The sequence below is a fragment of the Ostrea edulis genome, chromosome 8 (assembly GCF_947568905.1).
Source record: "Ostrea edulis chromosome 8, xbOstEdul1.1, whole genome shotgun sequence".
NCBI lineage: Eukaryota > Metazoa > Mollusca > Bivalvia > Ostreida > Ostreidae > Ostrea > Ostrea edulis.
In genome coordinates, this window is record NC_079171.1 from 9,474,444 (window position 1) to 9,501,114 (window position 26,671).

At 35.4% G+C, this 26,671-nt stretch overlaps 1 protein-coding gene across 3 annotated transcripts in view; it reads right to left on the reverse strand.

The window, feature by feature from the left end:
* Window positions 1-8,302: 8,302 nt before the first annotated feature.
* LOC125661090 (tropomodulin-like) overlaps window positions 8,303-26,671 on the reverse strand; it is a 29,957-nt gene continuing 11,588 nt past the window's right edge. For 2 of the 3 annotated variants that reach the window (XM_048892978.2, XM_048892977.2), the window contains exons 3-9: window positions 25,538-25,694; window positions 23,625-23,828; window positions 16,830-16,960; window positions 15,984-16,091; window positions 13,899-14,042; window positions 10,556-10,703; window positions 8,303-10,170 (exon numbers count right to left, since the gene is read on the reverse strand). In XM_048892978.2, coding sequence (XP_048748935.1) covers window positions 10,142-10,170; window positions 10,556-10,703; window positions 13,899-14,042; window positions 15,984-16,091; window positions 16,830-16,960; window positions 23,625-23,828; window positions 25,538-25,694 — 921 coding nt within the window. In that variant the 3' untranslated portion in view covers window positions 8,303-10,141. Of the gene's footprint in view, window positions 10,704-13,898; window positions 14,043-15,983; window positions 16,092-16,829; window positions 16,961-23,624; window positions 23,829-25,537; window positions 25,695-26,671 lie in introns of all 3 variants that reach the window. The other variant, XM_056148145.1, reaches the window with a different exon arrangement.

Below are 26,671 nucleotides of genomic sequence, written 5' to 3' on the forward strand. Positions count from 1 at the left end.
AGTCTTCTGATATGGGCCAAGGTGAGCGATGTGGCCCATGGGCCTCTTGTTTATTGTTTTTATTCAAAAATTTCCAATACTCGCGGGGGCTTTTGAGTCTCGTACTTTGTAATTTTTGGCTCATTTCGTCCCTATACTTGTTTATTTCTTTATTTAACAATTTTTTGTATGCTATTTCGTTGCTTTTGTAGTTTTCTTTAGCGTTTTGTGAGCGTTTCCTAAAAAAATAAACTTTGCTGTTGCGAAATTTTTTCTTGCTTTGTTGCAAACTGTAGAGAGCCATGGTTTACAATTTTTATAAGTCTGTTGAACTTTGTTGACCTTATTCATTTTATCTGCATCAATATGATTTTTATTTAATTCACTTACAATTATATCAATGTGTTTCTTCGAATCAATTAATTTGTCTAAATAGTCTTTAAGTTCTTCGACGCGGGTTTTATCAATAGCTTGAACAAATACATCTTCTTTCGAGGGATCCCATGGTTTTAGAATTTCTTTATAACATGTTGAGGTTTTTGTATTGTTTCATAACTTGAAATTTGTTTACTCAAAGTCAGGACTATAGGGTTGTGATAACACCCCGTGTATTTGGGATGGTATATACAAGCAAGGGTTTCCTCGGGCTTGGGGCTTCACACCTGCCTTAAATTAGCTCCACCCCTTACTAACTGAGGAAAACCGACCGGTAATTACACGTAACAACAGTCAACGTTAACAATATATTAGTTATCTACCATCTTTCACGGATCTTTGTGCTCGGGGGCCCTTTGCGGGAGGAAACCAGAGTGTCCGGAGGAAATCCAAGTGTCCAAACCATACCCTCTCACACATAACCACTGTTGATCACAGGGATTGAACTCTGGTCATAATGATGAGAAGCGAGTGCATTAACCACTGCGCTACCCAGAGTGGACTCAGGTGAGCTTTTCTGATCAAAAATTTCTGTTGTCCATCGTTGACATGACGTTGTCGTAAACTTTTCATCTTCTTCTCCGGAACCACTAGGCCAATTTCAAGCAAACTTGGCAAAAAGCATCTTTACAAACGTGAAACGATTACATTGATTGATATTGGAATGGGATAGACAGAGAATCCACACATTTCAGAGAAAGTATCGCCACAAAAAAATCAGAAGGGAGGAGTGTAGTGATGTCCATGCTTCTGGTCAATAAACCTTGAATAGCAATCTATACTCAAAATATAACTGCTCATACGGGCATATCTAAATCCTAATGGTTATATTCTGACATTAATACAAAGTGCAATTTGATACACATAAAGTATAAAAATAAATCAATTATTTTATCATGGGGGAATATATTATTAAAATCAAAGGCTTGAAATGTCTTAGAGTCAACATACTTTGTTTGTTATAAGGTCTGACAGTGTGTAAAGTGACTAAAGTCAACTAGCTAAGTCATGACCGGTAACAGGTCGTTCCAGCCCCAAAACTAATCCGTCCCCTAGTCGTTCCGTCCCTAGTTGATCCGGCCCCAGTCAATCCGGCCCCAAGGTTTATAAAGCTTTTACTGTCTTCTTATTTATAGTTAATGCTATAATTTTCATCCAAACATCAATATAATTATATTGTTTGTAGTGATTATAACCATGATTTAGATTAAAGATTTGTTTGTAACATGTACATGTGCGTGACGTGTACGTTATCTGTTTGGAACACAACGGATGCAGACACTTAAAGGACACATGACACAAAAAATTATTTGTCTGTAATCATTGTCTTTGTAGTCCTTAAGTCAGATTCTCACACTGAATCTGTTAAACAAGCATCTGATAACAAGGCACAGCTGGAAATAGTAATCTGTAAACACCAGCCGAAGCAGTTCTCCGAGCAGTGCCGACAGTTAATGAGATAAGAGTCACGTGTGTGTTATATACGTCAGAGGTGAGCTTCTTGGAAATTCTCACCGTAACGTATTCAATACAATGGCTGAAGACTTATCAGAACTCTGATTTATTTAAGAAATAACAAAATTCAATTGCAGTAAAATATTATTGGAAATCATGTAATAAACTTAAACTTTGATATTCACATTTGCAGCAGATTTAGGTTGTTGATCCTCCTTCCCCCCAAGCTCTAAATTGCTAAACATATATAAATATGTACCAGTATGTATATCATGTATATATTGAAAAAAAAATCAACAAAAATTCCGTATATGTCTAATGAATTGACATCATGGCATTCTGAACCCCTTATCTATAAAAATGTATGTCACATATAAATAATGTAAGAAACCTACCATAAAACGAATGTAGGAAAAAAAGTTACGGGAAAAAAGTCACGGATGAAAAATCACAGGAAAATAAGTCACAGGAAAAACAGTCACAATATATATTTTGTATAAAAATCACATAGATGTATGAAAAAAAGTCACAATATATATTATATTATATGTATAGGGGAAAATTCATAGTATATATTTTGATAGAAAAGGGTCACATATACAAAGAAAGGGGGAGAAAGTCACAGTATATATATTTTGAAAGAAAACTACATATATATATATATATATATATATATATATAAAGTAAATTATTATATAAGGAGAAAAGTTTTACTTAAATTTGATTCAAAGTTAGAAGATTCCATGGTTTTTTTTAATCGTTTGCAACAAACAAATAACCCCAATAAAAATTAACTTTTAAGTATTTACAACAGTTGTTGAAGGGACTGTTGAGATTAATTAGTGGCTTCACAAGGCACCTTTCCCCTTTTCTAGACAGTGTATTCCCTGTATAAGTAGACAAAATGGCATCAGTTTACAATCTTTGAAGCCATACATAGGATGAAGGAAAAAATATGTTTGGTTTTTTTTTTTAGCAAATGTTAACTATTCATCGGTGCTTTATTTTTTCTACGTATGGTCAAAGTCACTCTTTATAAATATTGTGACTTTTTTTTTCTTAGTATAGGCAAAAGCAATCAAAAATTTTGAACAAAAGAAATTGTGACTTTTTTTGCTAGGTGTGGTCATAGACACTCTTTATACATATTGTGACTTTTTTTTCCTGTGACTTACTTTCCAGTGACTTTTTTTCCTACCCAGATTGTGACTTTTTTTCCCTGTGACTTTTTCCCCGTTTACCCATATGACAGGGATTATAAAAAATGATCTTTGTTTTCTTTTGGTAACAATTTTCTCTAGCAAATTGTACCCCCTCCCCAAATTTAAATTTGAATCCTGATACAAAATACGAATAGTAAAAAGCAGTTAACATGCAGCACATATGTAATCATATTGTAAAAAAAAAAATAGTTTTTTTTACCTGAAGTTTTTGTTGCTTTCTATATGCACCATACCCAGATGGGTTTTTTCTCTCAGTATTTGATTAAGTTGAATATTCACCTTGGGTAGGCCACTCAGCATCGGGTACAGCATCATCTTTTAACTGAGCATGAGCATTATCATAACCTAATTCAGCTAACCGGGGTGGGTAACGAGAATACTGATCTGGCGTAAAGTGTTTCTCACATATTTTACTGTATTTGGTTAATGTAAGGTCTCTTCTACGACAGTAATGTACCCATGCTTTTTGAAGACCTGCATCTTTGGGGAAGCGAAAAAATGACACATTTTTGTCCACTTTTGAAGAGGTTGAACAATTATAAACAGCACAATACGGCATCCTTACAAACTATATGACTACAGTGTAACTCTTTAGATACAAAGAAATATGAGTGTGCATGTTCTTTGTTTATGATAGCATTTAACCCATTACTGGTAATTAGGGAAACTGTTTGTCTTTGATCAGTGATAAGAAAGATTTATAGTATCTCTTCTGTAGAAACATTTAGCATCTCTGTGCTGTAGCTCATCTCTGACGTCACCCCGACTGTTTCCGATCTCTGGGGTTTAGAATATGCATATTGAGGTCATGCTGCTTATCAGTACAGTGTTACAGCTTTAGCTGTGAAACGGATGCGTGTTTAACAGATTCAGTGTGAGAATCTGACTTAAGGATTATAAAGACAATGATTGCAGATAAATAATTTTTTGTGTCATGTGTCCTTTAAGAGTTCTAGAATTTGTATTTCTTTATATCTTTTTTTTTTCAATTTGTAAGTGATAATTGTTATATGTTAAAGCAATACAAGCTATAATTAACTGACGGTACTTTCAACTATCACAGTAGTCTGCATCAATATTAACACCTATCGGCATGACTAATATAATCCTTATACCTACACATTTCATTTGTTTTAAAATACATGTATTACATCATGTAAATTTTGAGTATTAAAAGTATGAGGAAATAATAAATAGCAAACGTGCCACTCAAATGAAATTTTGATAATGAATTAATTGTCAATAAAATTGTCTATGTTATTCTATTTGATCTTTTATTTTGAATTAAGTTAACTTGTATTGCTTTAACTGAAATTTGATGAATTGATACATTTTTTTATTGATCATATTAAACAATGTTTCATCATTTATAAAACATAAATATACTTCCCACCCCATTACATAAATTATAAACAGAAAATATTTATAAAACGTATATGGGGACGGGCTGACTACGGTAATTGTGGTCGGAATGACTTGGGGCCGGATCGACAGGGGCCGGGTCGACTAGGGCCGGATTGACCTTAGGGCCGGATTGACCGACATTCGTCATGACCACTGCCAAAATATAAATTATATATCCAACATGGATATAAAGAGCCATCACTAATTGATTATTGTGCTAAACAATCCATGCCAATATACAAATGCTCAGAATTTGAAGAAAAATCATTTTGTAATCATATACTTTGTAGAACTTAAAATATCACAACAGGAAACCCTCAAATAATTTCCACTGTGGTCGTATATTGTAGTTTAAACAAAGAAAATATAAAGTTAGTTGAAACCTTAATGCTTACAAAACCTTGTACTTCGCTGAAATCAACAGTATTTTCCCGGAGATATTCAGTGAAGATTATCGTAGCGACGAAATTTAGCTGTACTCTATGCAAATACATGTGCTTCATTGAGACTTTACAATATATACACAAAGATTTCTGGTGAAGTTAATCACGAAAAATAAAGTCAAGAATATCTCTTGGTCAGAATTTTTGTTGCATAACACTAGAGAAATATAAAACATATGTCTCTGTACACACGAACTGCGATTTCCCCTCATGTTTAGGGCCCCAAAAGAAATGAGAGTGCGAATAATAAATACCAATGTAATATGACAGTATGAACTCCGATAAGCCATATAGGAGAAGTGTTCAAAAGCTATTTTACACCATCCACCCTCTTAGATCCACTATAACTTTTAGGATAACAATTGGATCATCCTGTCCTTACAATATGCACATCTGCAAATGGCATTAAAATATTGTACAAAGTTTCAAGTCTATTGGATAAGACATATTGGAGTAAGTGTTTACAAGCTATTTTACATCTTGCACCCCTCTTAGATCTACCATAAGTTTTAATAAGATAATTGGGTCCTGACAATATCTACCTACCTATCCTCTTCGTGCCCGGTGGCACATAAGGCTGATACCAGATCCCTCCATTTGTTTCTATCCATAGCCATCTTTTCTACTTCCTTCCAGGTTTTTCCCATCTTCTTTATATCACTTTCTATAGTCCTTCTCCATGTCTCTCTAGGTCTTCCTCTGCTTCTCTTTCCTTCTGCTGGAGTCCATTTAAGTGCTGTTTTTGTGATGGATTCGTTTCCTTTTCTGATGACATGGCCAATCCATCTAAACTGTCTTTGTTTAATCATTGTGATTAGATCTTTCTGCCCTGTTCTTTTATATAGATCTTTGTTTGATATTTTCCTGGGCCAGTAGATCTTGCATATTTTCCTTAGACATTTTGTGTGGAATCCGGACAGCCTTTTATTATCTTTTTGCGTTAGTCTCCAACATTCTGCACCATACAGCAAGACTGATAGGACATTGCTCTGGTATAATCTGATCTTTGTCTTTTCGCTGATGTTACTAGTCCTCCATATTTTATTAAGTTGGTGAAAGGAAGCTTTTGCCTTCTGTAATCTGCTGGTGATGTCTTTTTCTGTTGCGTTGTTTTTGCTAATTGTGCTTCCAAGGTATGTAAGCTCATTTACTTCTTCCAAGTTCTCATTTTCTAATTTTATTTGTGGTGGTGCAGGAACAAACTGCATGGTCTTTGTTTTCTTCTTGTTTATTTTAAGGCCGATCTTGTTAGCATTTATATTCAATTCGTTTGTTTTCTTTTGAAGATGGTTAGCAGTAGATGATATTAATGCGATGTCGTCAGCAAAATCTATGTCTTCTAGCATAGATGTCAGTGTCCATCTAATTCCTCTGCGTTTGTTCCCAACAGTTCTTCTCATAACCCAATCGATTGCAATTAAGAAAAGCATAGCTGACAATATGCACATCTATAAATGGAAATGAAGCATTGTACAAAGTCTCAAGTCTACCCAACAAGTCATATAGGGCAAGCGTTCACAAGGTTTTGTGACAGACGGACGGAAAATACAAAAACAATATGTCCCCCTGAAAGAGGCATAATTCAACATTTCAACAGTCTGTGCATTTGCAAATGGTGTTTTAAGTCTCCTTTTTAATATCCGGTTCGATTTTAAATTTTAAAAAAAAATTAAAGAAATTTCACAAATGTGTCAGCTCTTCTGGTCCATTGGTTCTTGAGAAGATTTTCCCTATACATTTCTATGAAAAAATTTGATCCCCTATTGTGGCCCCATCCTACCCCGGGAGCCATGATTTGAACAAACTTGAATATGCACTATGTTAGGAAGCTTTCATGTGAATGTCAGTTCCTCTGGCTTAAGTGGTTCTTTAGAAGATTTTTAAATGACCCTACCCTAATTTTGCAGTTTTGTGATTATCTCCCCTTTGAAAAAACTTGAATGCCTTTTACCCAAGGATATTTTGTGCCAAGTTTGGTTGAAATTGACCTAGTGGTTCTGTATAAAATGAAAATGTTAGACGTTTACAACGCCGACAATGAACAAATTTTGATCAGAAAAGCTCACTTGACTGATAAAAGCAATTTTCACACAACGTGAAGTCATGTAGGAGACCAGCGTTCACTAGATTTTGTGACAGAGAGACCAAAGGACTTACAGAGAGCACAAAAACATTCTGTCTCCCCCAGGAGGAGATATAATTCAACATTTCAACATTCTGTGCTTTTGCAAATGGTGTTAAAAATTTCCAGTTTGAGTTTAAATTGATAAAAATAAAATTCACAAATGTGTCATAATCATATTTTGTATCGTGTATAATGCTTTACATTTCTGATAGGAAGTATAAATAAAAGCAACGTTCACACTATGTTTCTTCCCAACACACCAACATTTGGAAACAATTAAATAAGGAGTATGCTCGTGTAATACGAGTTCAACACTATTGTCGATAATTAGACATTTTATTCACAACTCTCGTTACCGGTGTAACTCGTTTCACTTAATTGAATTCACCCTCAGTGATACTGGGACGTCGTATGTACCCAAGGCCAACAGGGCCCGCCACTTTATGAGGCAGGAGGGCTGGGGGCCGCCTTGAGGCGAAGCCCTGGTGAGGGCCCAGGGGCGGTAGCCCATGGAAGTTCCTGGATTTTACAGCTTTTATAGGACTTGAAATATGTCTTCTATTTCATTTGTACTATTTTTTATAAGGTGAAATTAATGAAATGAAGCAAATTTTAAGAGTTTTTCGAAAAAATTGAGTTCTCCCAATAAAGTATTTCAAGAAATCAAAAGATTTTGTCATTGTCCAGGAGTGGAAGAAATTATTGCTTCTTTTATCGTGTAGTACATTTTTCTAAACAAGATACCACAATTTACTTTAAATTTGAAAATTTTAGGGGGTGGGGCCCCCTTAAATCCGCCACTGGTCAATAGAAAATCTTCTAACTCTCACAGAGCAGGTAACATTTTATTCTAGTAAAGAACACAATATAACGAACAGTGATCAATCTTAAAATTACTGAAAGGAACACAAAATAAAGAGTTGAGAAAACATGGACCCCAGGATATACCAGAGGTGGGATCAGGTGCCTAGGAGGAGTAAGCATCCCCTGTTGACCGGTCACACCCACCGTGAACCCTATATCTTTATCAGGTAAACGGAGAAATCCGTAGTGAAGTGTGCCAGGAACAGCCTAACAATCGGTATGAAACAAGTCAGACATCATCTGACCCAATGATAGGTTGTACTGACAAACTAGATCATTATAACGACCATAGAATTTGCGAAATTCTGACTTTAAAGGAGACTGTTGAAACCCCTGCAACATTCAATGCTCAAAATCAAAACAAAACAAACGTGAAGGATGATCTCTAATTTATTATTATTGCACAGCTACTGACTTCTACAAGACTCGGTTCACAGCCATCCTGGAAGTGCATCACCACCTTAATAAACAGGAAGTGAGAAGGTATCGATAAAATATAAAACCGATGACTTACAGTCCTAATAATTTACAGGAAGAAAATATTGGTAAAGTACAAAAAATGACACCCGGTAACATGAAAACTAGTCGATTCGAATAAATATTAATGTGGGCTTGTTATGTTTCAAAACATGGAGGAAACAAGAATGATCTTTCGTAAAAAGACAGACGAACAGTCTCCACCCTATCACCATAAAGCCGTTTAGGGCTGTGTGTTTCGGTGGGGTGTAAATTTTGGCCTTTTCTCGTGGCGCTTTCTAAATAAGAAAAATATTTGAACCCCTCTTATATATAGACTAGATATTTTATCAACTTTTGCAGAATTTATGGAGTTAGAATCCTCTACCTCTCAATCTGCCTAGAGAAACATCCGCTAAATGGCAATCACTCTTATGTGTGAACAGTAGTCACGGTAACTAAATAAAACATCATACGACAGGGCTTCCGTATCACGGTATCACGCTCACAGTACGATATCTATCACAATATGTCAAATACAGGTATAGATTTCCAAACAAGAAAATATCGATAATTATTTAGCGTCAAAACAACACCAATCAAAACACACCATGAATAACAGGCCTTGGTAGAAATTGTCTAATTCTCATTTTGTTTTCGTAAAAATAAAAAAATTCAGTAATTATTGTCAGAATTACACGTCTTTTTGTTTGCAATTCAGTATCATAGAAATACAAGCATGTGACATTCATTAATTACAGATATTGTATTGGAGTTCGTTATCCTCGATCGAATAAGCCCTAACAAACACACATAATAAATGTAAGATAAAATAAAAAAATGTTGAATAACCGGCAATGGCATGTCAATATAAGATGTTCTAATGGACACTACATAAACAAACAACGCAATCAAACTCTATACTCTGTTAATGTTTCCAACAATAAAAAATCATCATTATTGCTCATGTATAAAAGAGAGAAGAGCGAGTCTGTGGTTTCTTCTGTAAGAACCTCATGCCAAGGAAATAAGACTTGTCAAACATTATCACACACACACACACACAATGAGACCCATCCAAACCCTTCTCTGAAATCCTATTGCAAAGTTTTAACACATCATTTATAAAACACAGCCTAGTTATATAGCAACAAGCAGTATAAAATGATAAGCAAATCTATAACTTTAGATACAAAACATTTTAAAAACTGCAGTATCATTGTAAGACAATTCAACGTTTTTCTGCACGGTGTAACACTTAACAACAAAAATGCAACATAAATAATGATTGCTTACCAAAATACATTCATAACTTTCCATTGTGGGCAGATTTTAATTACTCATAGATGATAAATTGCATCATTTCTCGGAGAAATTTACTTTACCATCATAAATTCGATAGCCTAACAATGAACATTAATAAACAGAAAACTAAAATTCTGAAATTCACAGTATACAAGCTTCTGTAAAGCAGGTAGATTGTTGAAATACAAAGAGAAATATTGTATACAAGCACTGAGAAAGATTATCGTTTCGTATCACTAAAGAGATTCTAAATTCATCACTGTGATGACCGCTAAAAGCTTCTTCATCCAATCGAACTCCTGTCCACTCTGATTCTGTATAACAATGTCTGCCGGCAGCACGAAATAAAAAAAAAAACATCCCATTGGAGCATGTCAACACGAAAACCATGTGATGAGGTTTCTAGGCAACAAGTTAAGGTCAGACTAATATCAGTAAAAACGTCAGTGTCGCTAATCCTTTCCAACTCGTTTCTTCCTCACTGAAAGGAAACATGAAAAATATTATTACATTTACTTTAGAATGTAGGAAGCCCTAAGACTGGCAACTTTAGAATGTAAGCAGTCCTGAGATTAGTAACTTTAGGTGAAAAATTCTTTGATTTGAAAAGATGAGGCATGTCTTAAAAGTACTAGTAGAATCTACATTTTATAGGTCGAAGATACTCATCTTATACCCCCCCCCCTCCCTTGAGATTGGATAGAAACAAAAAAAATATCTTAAGGAGTAAAAAAAAAACTCTCTCACTCCCAAGAAAGAAATCAAGATGTGCACATGGATTAAATAGTTAGTAAATATAAAATTGAAGCATTTCAACACTATTGACTCTGTATTTGGAAGAACAAGTACTAGCGAGCCTGACTTACAGCTATCGTTGTTCTCCTGGAGTTTCTCGTGAATACGGACTCTGGCATCCGGAAATTCCAAAGCAATTCCAAACCGAAGCAGATTCTTGTTCTCCCCGACGAGTTTCACTAAAGCCATCTCTACTTTGTTTCCTAGAACCTCTGGTTTCTGCAAGTCAGTGATGATCAAAACATTAAGAGAGGTAGTAAATGTGTAAATGTACAATACGACACACAGGTATCGACTCTCTGTGCTGGACTATTTATAACTTATTGAGATATGACACACAGGTATCGACTCTCTGTGGTCTATTTATAACTTATTGAGATACGACACACAGGTATCGACTCTCTGTGGTCTATTTATAACTTATTGAGATACAACACACAGGTGACTCTCTGTGGTCTATTTATAACTTATTGAGATACGACACACAGGTATCAACTCTCTGTGCTTGTCTATTTATAACTTATTGAGATACGACACACAGGTATCGACTCTCTGTGGTCTATAACTTATTGAGATACGACACACAGGTATCGACTCTCTGTGCTGGTCTATTTATAACTTATTGAGATACGACACACAGGTGACTCTCTGTGGTCTATTTATAACTTATTGAGATACGACACACAGGTATCGACTCTCTGTGCTGGACTATTTATAACTTATTGAGATACGACACACAGGTGACTCTCTGTGGTCTATTTATAACTTATTGAGATACGACACACAGGTATCGACTCTCTGTGCTGGTCTATTTATAACTTATTGAGATACGACACACAGGTGACTCTCTGTGGACTATTCATAACTTATTGAGATATGACACACAGGTATCGACTCTCTGTGGTCTATTTATAACTTATTGAGATATGACACACAGGTATCGACTCTCTGTGGTCTATTTATAACTTATTGAGATACGACACACAGGTATCGACTCTCTGTGCTGGTCTATTTATAACTTATTGAGATACGACACACAGGTGACTCTCTGTGGTCTATTTATAACTTATTGAGATACGACACACAGGTACCGACTCTCTGTGGTCTATTTATAACTTATTGAGATACGACACACAGGTATCGACTCTCTGTGGTCTATTTATAACTTATTGAGATACGACACACAGGTGACTCTCTGTGGACTATTTATAACTTATTGCGATATGACACACAGGTATCGACTCTGTGCTGGTCTATTTATAACTTATTGAGATACGACACACAGGTGACTCTCTGTGGTCTATTTATAACTTATTGAGATACGACACACAGGTATCGACTCTCTGTGGTCTATTTATAACTTATTGAGATGGCCTATCTATTCCCTTGCAGTGTGTCCTGTTAAAATGGTCTTAACATATTCGGAATTTATTGGATATAATGAATTATAACGGATCAAAGTTGTTCCTCCCACTACTTAACATATTCTGAATTTATTGGATATAATGAAATATAACGGATCAAAGTTGTTCCTCCCACTACTTAACATATTCTGAATTTATTGGATATAATGAATTATAACGGATCAAAGTTGTTCCTCCCACTACTTAACATATTCTGAATTTATTGGATATAATGAATTATAACGGGTCAAAGTTGTTCCTCCCACTACTTTAACATATTCTGAATCTATTGATATAATGAATTACATTTATAACTAATCAAAATTGTCCATCCCATATCACTTCACTATAACTGTGTTTTAATGTATTCAGGTTTAATATATCATTATAAAGTTATTCTGTGTAAGGAATCATGTTTATAATGAATTAAAATTGTTCATCCCATCAATGCACTATAATTGTGTTTTAATGTATTCAGGTATCAGAGCAGTCAAGTTTTCAATCATTATAAAGTGACATGTATTGTATACCACTAAATAATGTTTATAATGAATCAAAATTGTTCCTTCTGAGTACATGTACAGTCAAACTTGTCTTAGCGGCCACTTGAAATCAACTACCACTCCCGAACAACGGCCACCCTCAATTCCCCCCGATGATTTTTTCTATGTATTTGTACTGGAATAAACGGCCACCTGTGTAACGCGGCCAGCAGCCACTCAAATCCTCACCCAACCCATAATTACACTGTAATAGGCAGCCATTTTGTCCAACGACGCGGTTTATCACGTGCTATTTTACATGAGTTAATCAGCTTTGAAAACACACATTTGCTTGGGTAATTAAACACGGGTCAGTTTACCTGCAGCTATTAAACAGATTTGTGTTCAGATTAAGTATTTAGTACTCTGTTATTGTTGTTTGTCATTTTTAACACGTTGTTAAAATGGCTTCGCCGAATGTGAAATGGAAAGTTTTAACTTTGTCTGAAAAAAATCATAAGTGATTGATCTGGATAAAAAAGGTATATCTTCTCGCAAGATTGCAGCAGAAATAAATATTGACAAGACTTTGATACACAACGTTTTGAAAAGAAAAGCTGAATATCTGGAGGATTTTGAAAATAATGTGGATCCAGAAAGAAAACGATGACGACACATTACGGGAAATGAATGTACATATGTATGATCAGTGTTTTTATGAAATTCCCCTTATTTTACTCTGTGAAGTGTAATAAAGTTTATAACTTATTCATATATTGATTGACTGGCTGTTTACAGGGCAAACTGGAATAAGAGGCCACCTGTCATAAGTACCCACTTTCATAACTTCCCTAAGGTGGAGGCGGCCTCTTAAAACAAGTTTGATTGTACATCTATCATTCACCTCTCCAATCTGATTGGTTTATTTGCTTTCTTCTCCAATCTGATTGGTTTATTTGCTTTCTTCTCCAATCTGATTGGTTTATTTGCTTTCTTCTCCAATCCGATTGGTTTATTTGCTTTCTTCTCTTGATTGGCTACAACATGATCCTCTACTAGATATGGTAGGATGTTCTGATTTATACCTCTGTACCTGATTGGTTATTCTGATTTATAACTCTGTACCCGATTGGTTATTCTGATTTATGACTGTACCCGATTGGTTATTCTGATTTATGACTGTACCCGATTGGTTATTCTGATTTATAACTCTGTACCCGATTGGTTATTCTGATTTATGACTCTGTACCTGATTGTCTGTTCTAATTTATAACTCTGTACCTGATTGGTTATTCTGATTTATAACTCTGTACCCGATTGGTTATTCTGATTTATGACTGTACCCGATTGGTTATTCTGATTTATAACTCTGTACCTGATTGGTTATTCTGATTTATAACTCTGTACCCGATTGGTTATTCTGATTTATGACTCTGTACCTGATTGTCTGTTCTAATTTATAACTCAGTACCTGATTGACTATTCTAACACTGAACCTGATTGGTTATTCTGAATTATAAATGCTGTACCTGATTGGCTACTCGCAGCTCCTGTAGTGTCTGGTTCTTATTAATAGCTTTCATAAGTTCTACTATGGATTCCCCACTGATGAAATTGGACTCCACATTCAAAACTTTTAGAGTTTTATTTTCAGCCATAGCCTCTACTAAACTCTGAAAAACACAATATATTAACTCTTCAGTTCTGTTCTCAACACTGTCAACAAAGTTACGGTCACTTGTAGTGATGAAACAATAGTAGTCCACAAACGATTGTTTAAATAAGATAACTGGTGAGATATCATTAGACGATGAAAGGCTATTGCACTAACATAATACATATTAACTCATGTTTTGAAAGTAGGAAATGAAGATCTGTAAATGTCGAGGAGCTCAGAGTTACAGAGATTATATGTAGGGTAATTATATTGTAAATGTTGAGGAGCTCAGTGTTACAGAGATTATATGTAGGGTAATTATATTGAAAATGTTGAGGAGTGTTACAGAGATTATATGTAGGGTAATTATATTGTAAATGTTGAGGAGCTCAATGTTACAGAGATTATATGTAGGGTAATTATATTGTAAATGTTGAGGAGCTCAGTGTTACAGAGATTATATGTAGGGTAATTATATTGTAAATGTTGAGGAGTGTTACAGAGATTATATGTAGGGTAATTATATTGTAAATGTTGAGGAGCTCAGTGTTACAGAGATTATATGTAGGGTAATTATATTGTAAATGTTGAGGAGCTCAGTGTTACAGAGATTATATGTAGGGTAATTATATTGTAAATGTTGAGGAGTGTTACAGAGATTATATGTAGGGTAATTATATTGTAAATGTTGAGGAGTGTTACAGAGATTATATGTAGGGTAATTATATTGTAAATGTTGAGGAGCTCAGTGTTACAGAGATTATATGTAGGGTAATTATATTGTAAATGTTGAGGAGCTCAGTGTTACAGAGATTATATGTAGGGTAATTATATTGTAAATGTTGAGGAGTGTTACAGAGATTATATGTAGGGTAATTATATTGTAAATGTTGAGGAGCTCAGTGTTACAGAGATTATATGTAGGGTAATTATATTGGGTAATAATCGTATCAGTCAGGACCATAATGTGAACACGTTATCAGATGAAATAATGCAAGCAAGTAAGTTATCTTTTTGTCACAATGAGTTACCTCTCTTAGCTCCTGTTCGTCATTAAATACCACATGATACTTTTAATAACTCGAACAGGTTAATACGTTATTCTATGTCAATTTCTCTTACTTCACGCCACGTGCACCATAGATTTTCACTCATGCACCAAGACAGAAACACATGTTTCTTTTATTCAAATCCTTGCTTAATTCAGGAAAAGTATTTAAAGTCTTCGAAAAAATGGGAAAAATTATTAATTTGTCAATAAAAATTTCACCCAAAAATGTAAATAAAACCTCACGACGACAAGTAAAATTCTACTAAGCTCTGCAAGCAACACGCCGCAATTAACAATTGCCGATCAGAATCTGCGCACTACATCTTGTACATCCTGGAATCCCAGAATGCACTATATATCGGCGGGAAATACAAAACAACGAAGATTTTAGACAAAATCAATGACCAGGTGTGACAGAAAAATAATGATAATGCGATATATTTGAAAACTGTAAATGTTTGTGTAAAATATCTCATTTGTTATTTTTCAAATAATGTGTTTGCATTATGGTCCTGGCCGAAAAACCAAAGAAGGCAGTTCAACACTGTGAATACACATACTTATGATATCAGTCATTTAAATTGCATAGCTGAATGAATCAAAGTACTGAAAGTACTGATTGCTGCATATAATGTGGATTCAGGCATTTACACGAAATATGGCTTTACTTTGGTGAAATGAACATGGTGTAATATTAATAATTTTACTTTTCCCAACACTATATAACAAACTTCATAAAAAGACAAAAACAAAATAAAGGCGAGCGTGTATCAGGTAATCAACATATACCACAACCAGCTCAGTGGTAGAACATTCGCTTCGTAACCGGGAGGTCGTGAGTTTTGAGCCCCTCATGTGCCATGGCTGCATCAAACCGGAGACGTCAAAATATGTAGTGATTGTTACCTTAGCAACTTTGTCTGTCATATTGACACTGGCCATTTCTAGAGTCTCCAGCGTTGTGTTGGATTTCAAGCTTTCACAAACCTCGATCAACCTTTCCACCGAAACATTCTACAATAAGGAAATATTCAACTTTATTATCAAAATGTATTTATAAATTAATTAACCTCTCTACTACGACATTCTACAACACATTATCTTATCATCAAAATGTATTAATCAATTGACCTCTCCACCGAAACATTTTACTATACATTATTTCACTATCAAAATGTATAAATCATCACAATATTTTTTTTCTTGTGGAAAATGGTAACAAAAAAGAATGAAAAAAATAATTTTAAATTCAAATTTGTTATTTTTTAATCATCTGCATAAACCTTAATATTTTAGGTTTAACAGACTAACCTTGATGTTGACTGTTTGACAGACTAACCTTGATGTTGACTGTTTGACAGACTAACCTTGATGTTGACTGTTTGACAGACTAACCTTGATGTTGACTGTTTGACAGACTAACCTTGATGTTGTTGACTGTTTGACAGACTAACCTTGATGTTGACTGTTTGACAGACTAACCTTGATGTTGTTGACTGTTTGACAGACTAACCTTGATGTTGACTGTTTGACAGACTAACCTTGATGTTGACTGTTTGACAGACTAACCTTGATGTTGACTGTTTGACAGACTAACCTTGATGTTGTTGACTGTTTGACAGACTAACCTTGATGTTGTTGACTGTTTGACAGATTAACCTTGATGTTGTTGACTGTTTGACAGACTAACCTTGATGTTGTTGACTGTTTGACAGACAAACCTTGATGTTGTTGACTGTTTGACAGACTAACCTTGATGTTGTTGAGGTTGAGGTGGGTAAGTTTGGAGTCATTATCCTTCAGCCGCTTGATGCTTTCCTCCACATCTGTTTTGTTCGGCGGTTCGTCTGGGACTTTGATCAACTCCTGGGCTTTGGCAACTCCTACAACAAATAACAATATCTCATCACACACACCATACAATATCTCATCACACACACACCATACAATATCTCATCACACACACCATACAATATCTCATCACACACACACCATACAATATCTCATTACACACACCATACAATATCTCATCACACACACCATACAATATCTCATCACACACACACATCATACAATATCTCATCACACACACACATCATACAATATCTCATTACACACACCATACAATATCTCATTACACACACACCATACAATATCTCATCACACACACATCATACAATATCTCATCACACACACACATCATACAATATCTCATTAAACACACCATACAATATCTCATTACACACACACCATACAATATCTCATCACACACACATCATACAATATCTCATCACACACACACATCATACAATATCTCATCACACACACACCATACAATATCTCATTACACACACCATACAATATCTCATTACACACACCATACAATATCTCATCACACACACCATACAATATCTCATCACACACACACATCATACAATATCTCATCACACACACACATCATACAATATCTCATCACACACACCATACAATATCTCATTACACACCATACAATATCTCATCACACACACCATACAATATCTCATCACACACCATACAATATCTCATTACACACACCATACAATATCTCATCACACACATCATACAATATCTCATTACACACACACCATACAATATCTCATCACACACACATCATACAATATCTCATCACACACACCATACAATATCTCATCACACACACACATCATACAATATCTCATCACACACACCATACAATATCTCATTACACACCATACAATATCTCATCTCACACACCATACAATATCTCATCACACACCATACAATATCTCATTACACACACCATACAATATCTCATCACACACATCATACAATATCTCATTACACACACATCATACAATATCTCATCACACACACCATACAATATCTCATCACACACACACCATACAATATCTCATCACACACACCATACAATATCTCATCACACACACCATACAATATCTCATCACACACCATACAATATCTCATCACACACACCATACAATATCTCATCACACACCATACAATATCTCATCACACACACACCATACAATATCTCATCACACACACATCATACAATATCTCATCACACACACATCATACAATATCTCATCACACATCATACAATATCTCATCACACACATCATACAATATCTCATCACACACACACCATACAATATCTCATCACACACCATACAATATCTCATCACACACACCATACAATATCTCATCACACACACCATACAATATCTCATCACACACACCATACAATATCTCATCACACACACCATACAATATCTCATCACACACACACCATACAATATCTCATCACACACACCATACAATATCTCATCACACACACACCATACAATATCTCATCACACACACATCATACAATATCTCATCACACACACCATACAATATCTCATCACACACCATACAATATCTCATCACACACACCATACAATATCTCATCACACACACATCATACAATATCTCATCACACACATCATACAATATCTCATCACACACACATCATACAATATCTCATCACACACATCATACAATATCTCATCACACACACACCATACAATATCTCATCACACACACCATACAATATCTCATCACACACACACACCATACAATATCTCATCACACACCATACAATATCTCATCACACACATCATACAATATCTCATCACACACACCATACAATATCTCATCACACACACCATAAAATATCTCATCACACATCATACAATATCTCATCACACACACCATACAATATCTCATCACACATCATACAATATCTCATCACACACCATACAATATCTCATCACACACCATACAATATTTCATCACACACACCATACAATATCTCATCACACACACCATACAATATCTCATCACACACATCATACAATATCTCATTACACACACATCATACAATATCTCATCACACACACATCATACAATATCTCATCACACACACCATACAATATCTCATCACACATCATACAATATCTCATCACACACCATAAAATATCTCATCACACATCATACAATATCTCATCACACACACCATACAATATCTCATCACACATCATACAATATCTCATCACACACCATACAATATCTCATCACACACCATACAATATTTCATCACACACACCATACAATATCTCATCACACACACCATACAATATCTCATCACACACACCATACAATATCTCATCACACACACACCATACAATATCTCATCACACACATCATACACTATCTCATCACACACACATCATACAATATCTCATCACACACACATCATACAATATCTCATCACACACACACCATACAATATCTCATCACACACACACCATACAATATCTCATCACACACACATCATACAATATCTCATCACACATCATACAATATCTCATCACACACCATACAATATCTCATCACACACACCATACAATATCTCATCACACACCATACAATATCTCATCACACACACATCATACAATATCTCATCAAACACATCATACAATATCTCATCACACACACATCATACAATATCTCATCACACATCATACAATATCTCATCACACACACATCATACAATATCTCATCACACACACATCATACAATATCTCATCACACACACATCATACAATATCTCATCACACACACCATACAATATCTCATTACACACACCATACAATATCTCATCACACACATCATACAATATCTCATCACACACACATCATACAATATCTCATCACACACACCATACAATATCTCATTACACACACCATACAATATCTCATCACACACATCATACAATATCTCATCACACACACATCATACAATATCTCATCACACACACCATACAATATCTCATCACACACACCATACAATATCTCATCACACACACCATACAATATCTCATCACACACACCATACAATATCTCATCACACACCATACAATATCTCATCACACACACACCATACAATATCTCATCACACATCATACAATATCTCATCACACACACATCATACAATATCTCATCACACACATCATACAATATCTCATCACACACACACCATACAATATCTCATCACACACACCATACAATATCTCATCACACACACACCATACAATATCTCATCACACACCATACAATATCTCATCACACACATCATACAATATCTCATCACACACACCATACAATATCTCATCACACACACCATAAAATATCTCATCACACATCATACAATATCTCATCACACACACCATACAATATCTCATCACACATCATACAATATCTCATCACACACCATACAATATCTCATCACACACCATACAATATTTCATCACACACACCATACAATATCTCATCACACACACCATACAATATCTCATCACACACATCATACAATATCTCATTACACACACATCATACAATATCTCATCACACACACATCATACAATATCTCATCACACACACCATACAATATCTCATCACACATCATACAATATCTCATCACACACCATAAAATATCTCATCACACATCATACAATATCTCATCACACACACCATACAATATCTCATCACACATCATACAATATCTCATCACACACCATACAATATTTCATCACACACACCATACAATATCTCATCACACACACCATACAATATCTCATCACACACACCATACAATATCTCATCACACACACACCATACAATATCTCATCACACACATCATACACTATCTCATCACACACACATCATACAATATCTCATCACACACACATCATACAATATCTCATCACACACACACCATACAATATCTCATCACACACACACCATACAATATCTCATCACACACACATCATACAATATCTCATCACACATCATACAATATCTCATCACACACCATACAATATCTCATCACACACACCATACAATATCTCATCACACACCATACAATATCTCATCACACACACATCATACAATATCTCATCAAACACATCATACAATATCTCATCACACACACATCATACAATATCTCATCACACATCATACAATATCTCATCACACACACATCATACAATATCTCATCACACACACATCATACAATATCTCATCACACACACATCATACAATATCTCATCACACACACCATACAATATCTCATTACACACACCATACAATATCTCATCACACACATCATACAATATCTCATCACACACACATCATACAATATCTCATCACACACACCATACAATATCTCATTACACACACCATACAATATCTCATCACACACATCATACAATATCTCATCACACACACATCATACAATATCTCATCACACACACCATACAATATCTCATCACACACACCATACAATATCTCATCACACACACCATACAATATCTCATCACACACACCATACAATATCTCATCACACACCATACAATATCTCATCACACACACACCATACAATATCTCATCACACACCATACAATATCTCATCACACACACACCATACAATATCTCATCACACATCATACAATATCTCATCACACACACACCATACAATATCTCATCACACACACATCATACAATATCTCATCACACACACATCATACAATATCTCATCACACACACCATACAATATCTCATTACACACACCATACAATATCTCATCACACACATCATACAATATCTCATCACACACACATCATACAATATCTCATCACACACACCATACAATATCTCATCACACACACCATACAATATCTCATCACACACACCATACAATATCTCATCACACACACATCATACAATATCTCATCACACACACACCATACAATATCTCATCACACACACATCATACAATATCTCATCACACATCATACAATATCTCATCACACACATCATACAATATCTCATCACACACACCATACAATATCTCATCACACACACATCATACAATATCTCATCACACATCATACAATATCTCATCACACACATCATACAATATTTCATCACACACACATCATACAATATTTCATCACACACACATCATACAATATCTCATCACACACATCATACAATATCTCATCACACACACATCATACAATATCTCATCACACACACACCATACAATATCTCATCACACACACATCATACAATATCTCATCACACATCATACAATATCTCATCACACACATCATACAATATCTCATCACACACACCATACAATATCTCATCACACACACATCATACAATATCTCATCACACATCATACAATATCTCATCACACACATCATACAATATCTCATCACACACACATCATACAATATCTCATCACACACACCATACAATATCTCATTACACACACCATACAATATCTCATCACACACATCATACAATATCTCATCACACACACATCATACAATATCTCATCACACACACCATACAATATCTCATTACACACACCATACAATATCTCATCACACACATCATACAATATCTCATCACACACACACCATACAATATCTCATCACACACACCATACAATATCTCATCACACACACCATACAATATCTCATCACACACACCATACAATATCTCATCACACACCATACAATATCTCATCACACACACACCATACAATATCTCATCACACACCATACAATATCTCATCACACACACACCATACAATATCTCATCACACATCATACAATATCTCATCACACACACACCATACAATATCTCATCACACACACATCATACAATATCTCATCACACACACATCATACAATATCTCATCACACACACCATACAATATCTCATTACACACACCATACAATATCTCATCACACACATCATACAATATCTCATCACACACACATCATACAATATCTCATCACACACACCATACAATATCTCATCACACACACCATACAATATCTCATCACACACACCATACAATATCTCATCACACACACATCATACAATATCTCATCACACACACACCATACAATATCTCATCACACACACATCATACAATATCTCATCACACATCATACAATATCTCATCACACACATCATACAATATCTCATCACACACACCATACAATATCTCATCACACACACATCATACAATATCTCATCACACATCATACAATATCTCATCACACACATCATACAATATTTCATCACACACACATCATACAATATTTCATCACACACACATCATACAATATCTCATCACACACATCATACAATATCTCATCACACACATCATACAATATCTCATCACACACATCATACAATATCTCATCACACACATCATACAATATCTCATCACACACACATCATACAATATCTCATCACACACACACCATACAATATCTCATCATATACCACCTCATTCTCAAGCTCGCAATCCACCCTTGCCTCTCAGCAAAACACATGGACTGGATCTGATTCAGCACTATTAGATCTACTTTTTATATCCTACCTTGAAATCCGCCTCCTTCTAACTTCATGTTATCCAGTCCAGCATAGTACTGCGTCTGATTCAGCATCCCATGGAACCCTAACACGGCAGCCAGGTCCACCAGTTCCTCCTCCGAGGCCTGTGTTAAAATGTCGTCCCATTCCGTCTCCAAGTGATCCTGCTCCTCCTTAGATTTCGGCTCCTCCTTTGGTTTCCACACTTTCCCTGCAAAACAAATTTAACATCTACTGCGGAAATGATGACAATTTCAACATCTACTGCGGAAATGATGACAAATTCAACATCTACTGCAGAAATGATGAGAAATTCAACATCAAATGTGGAAATGATGACAAATTCAACATCTATTGCAGAAATGATGACAAATTCAACATCTACTGCAGAAATGATGACAAATTCAACATCAACTGTGGAAATGATGACAAATTCAACATCTACTGCAGAAATGATGAGAAATTCAACATCAACTGTGGAAATGATGACAAATTCAACATCTACTGCGGAAATGACGACAAATTCAACATCTACTGTGGAAATTGACAAATTGAAAATCCCTGATTCATTGAAAACAAAATAAATTTAAAATTCAAGATCTAATCATGAAAAGAAACTAATGATTGCAAATTATTTGAGAGTTAGAAATGTCTCTCTCATAAAAGAGGACAGACAAATCTAGATGAGGATGGTTAAGGACATTTTCTTATCTATCCAGCAGCCATCAGGCAGAGCTGTACAAATCTAGATGAGGATGGTTAAGGACATTTTCTTATCTATCCAGCAGCCATCAGGCAGAGCTGTACAAATCTAGATGAGGATGGTTAAGGACATTTTCTTATCTATCCAGCAGCCATCAGGCAGAGCTGTACAAATCTAGATGAGGATGGTTAAGGACATTTTCTTATCTATCCAGCAGCTAAACTGGTAAGGGATGGTTACCTTGTACAGGTCTGCAGTGTTCCTCGTGGTTTACTGTTACTAAATCAGCTTACTAGGTGCAACAGTCTTTAATTACACCTGATAAGCATTACGCAACACTGGAAAAGTAGTGACAATCTTTTTTATACAAGAAATAAAAAAGAGGCCCATCGGCTACATCACTCACTTGAGTCACCTTGGCCCATATTTAAAATTTTTTCTCTATATATTGCATGTAAAACTTTTATCCCTATTGCGACACCAACCTAATCCCAGGGGCCATGATTTCTAAAAACTTGAATCTGCATTATTTCAGGAAGCTTTCATGTACATGTAAACTTCTTTGGCCCAGTGATTTTTCAGAAGAAGATTTTTAATGATTCTCCCCAATATATTTGTATGTAAAACCTTGATTCCCTATTGTCGCCCCATCCTATCCCCGGGGGGTCATGGTTTTAACAAACTTGAATCTGCACTATGTCAGGAAGCTTTTATATACTTTTCTACTCTCTTGGCCCAGTGGTTCTTGAGAAGAAGATTTTTAAAGATTTTCCCTATATATTTGTGTGTAAAACTATGATCCCCTATTGTGGCCCCATCCTACTCCATTGAGTCATGATTTTAACAAACTTGAATCTGCACACTATGTCAGGAAGCTTTCAGGTAAATTTCAGCTTTTCTGGCTCAGTGGTTCTTGAGAAGATTTTTAAATGACCCACCCTATTTTTGTGATTATCTCCCCTTTGAAGGGGGCATGGCCCTTTATTTGAACAGAATTGAAAGCCCTTCATCCAAATATGCTTGTGCCAAGTTTGGCCAAGTGGTTCTGGAGAAGAAGTCGAAAATGTACAAAGTTTACAGACATACAGTGCAGAAGATGGACAACAGGCGATCAGCTAAGCTAACTTGAGCTTGTCCATCTCAGAGGAAATTGCCCAGTCAGCTTTTGTTAATCACTACCAGACCTGCAATGACCCATCATGACCTCTTTGACCTACCTCTAATTTCCTTCACAAAGGGCTTGTTCTGCTCCCAGTCCTTTTCTTCCTTCGCCTTTTTCTCCAGGAACTGTAGGAGCTTTTGTCTCTGGTACGGCCCGGTCGGTACCTTATTGGTCTGATCCTTCATTCGTTGACTAGGAGGAAGCAAGGCATTCTGGGGAAAAATTAACCAAGGAGGGTTAATTACAGACACAAAATAACTGTCTGTCTGTCCGTCTGTATACTGTCCCTTTTGTCACACTGATAATACTCTATGGTCTTATCAGTCCATAAATCATAATTATATGTAATATTGGTAACAATTGCATATTCCTGAAGTTTTTTTTAAACATTAATTTACCAGCATTTAAATACAAGATACAAAAACAAAATGGTGGTCTCAAACCTTGACCACACTCATGTAGAGAGAGATGTCCATCAATAACATGAGCAGTGTGACTTACATCATATGACTTAATTAAGGAGGTATGCTACACCAAAGAAATTTGATATGGATGAAAAGTGGAGGATATATATAACAATATTTTGAAATTGAAAACTTTCAAATTTACATCTCAAAAATCAATATATGCACCCAGGGGTGCATAAGCCGAGCTTTCGATCTATTTTTGGTCACTGTGACCTTGACCGTTGACCTTTTTTCTCCAAAATCAATAGGGGTCTTCCTTACCTGGTACCCAACAATATATCAAAGTTTCATTTGATTTGGATTTAAACTTTCTGAGTTATCATCCGGAAACCAAATATTTCTGAAATTTTCATTCTATATTCGGTCACTGTGACCGTGACCTTTGTTCTCCAAAATCAATAGGGGTCTTCCTTACCTGGTACCCAACAATATATCAAAGTTTCATTTGATTTGGATTTAAACTTTCTGAGTTATCATCCGGAAACCAAATATTTCTGAAATTTTCATTCTATATTCGGTCACTGTGACCGTGACCTTTGTTCTCCAAAATCAATAGGGGTCTTCCTTACCTGGTACCCAACAATATATCAAAGTTTCATTTGATTTGGATTTAAACTTTCTGAGTTATCATCAGGAAACCAAATTTTTATGAAATTTTCATTCTATTTTCGGTCACTGTGACCTTAACCTTTGACAATTTTTCTCTAAAATCAATAGGGGTC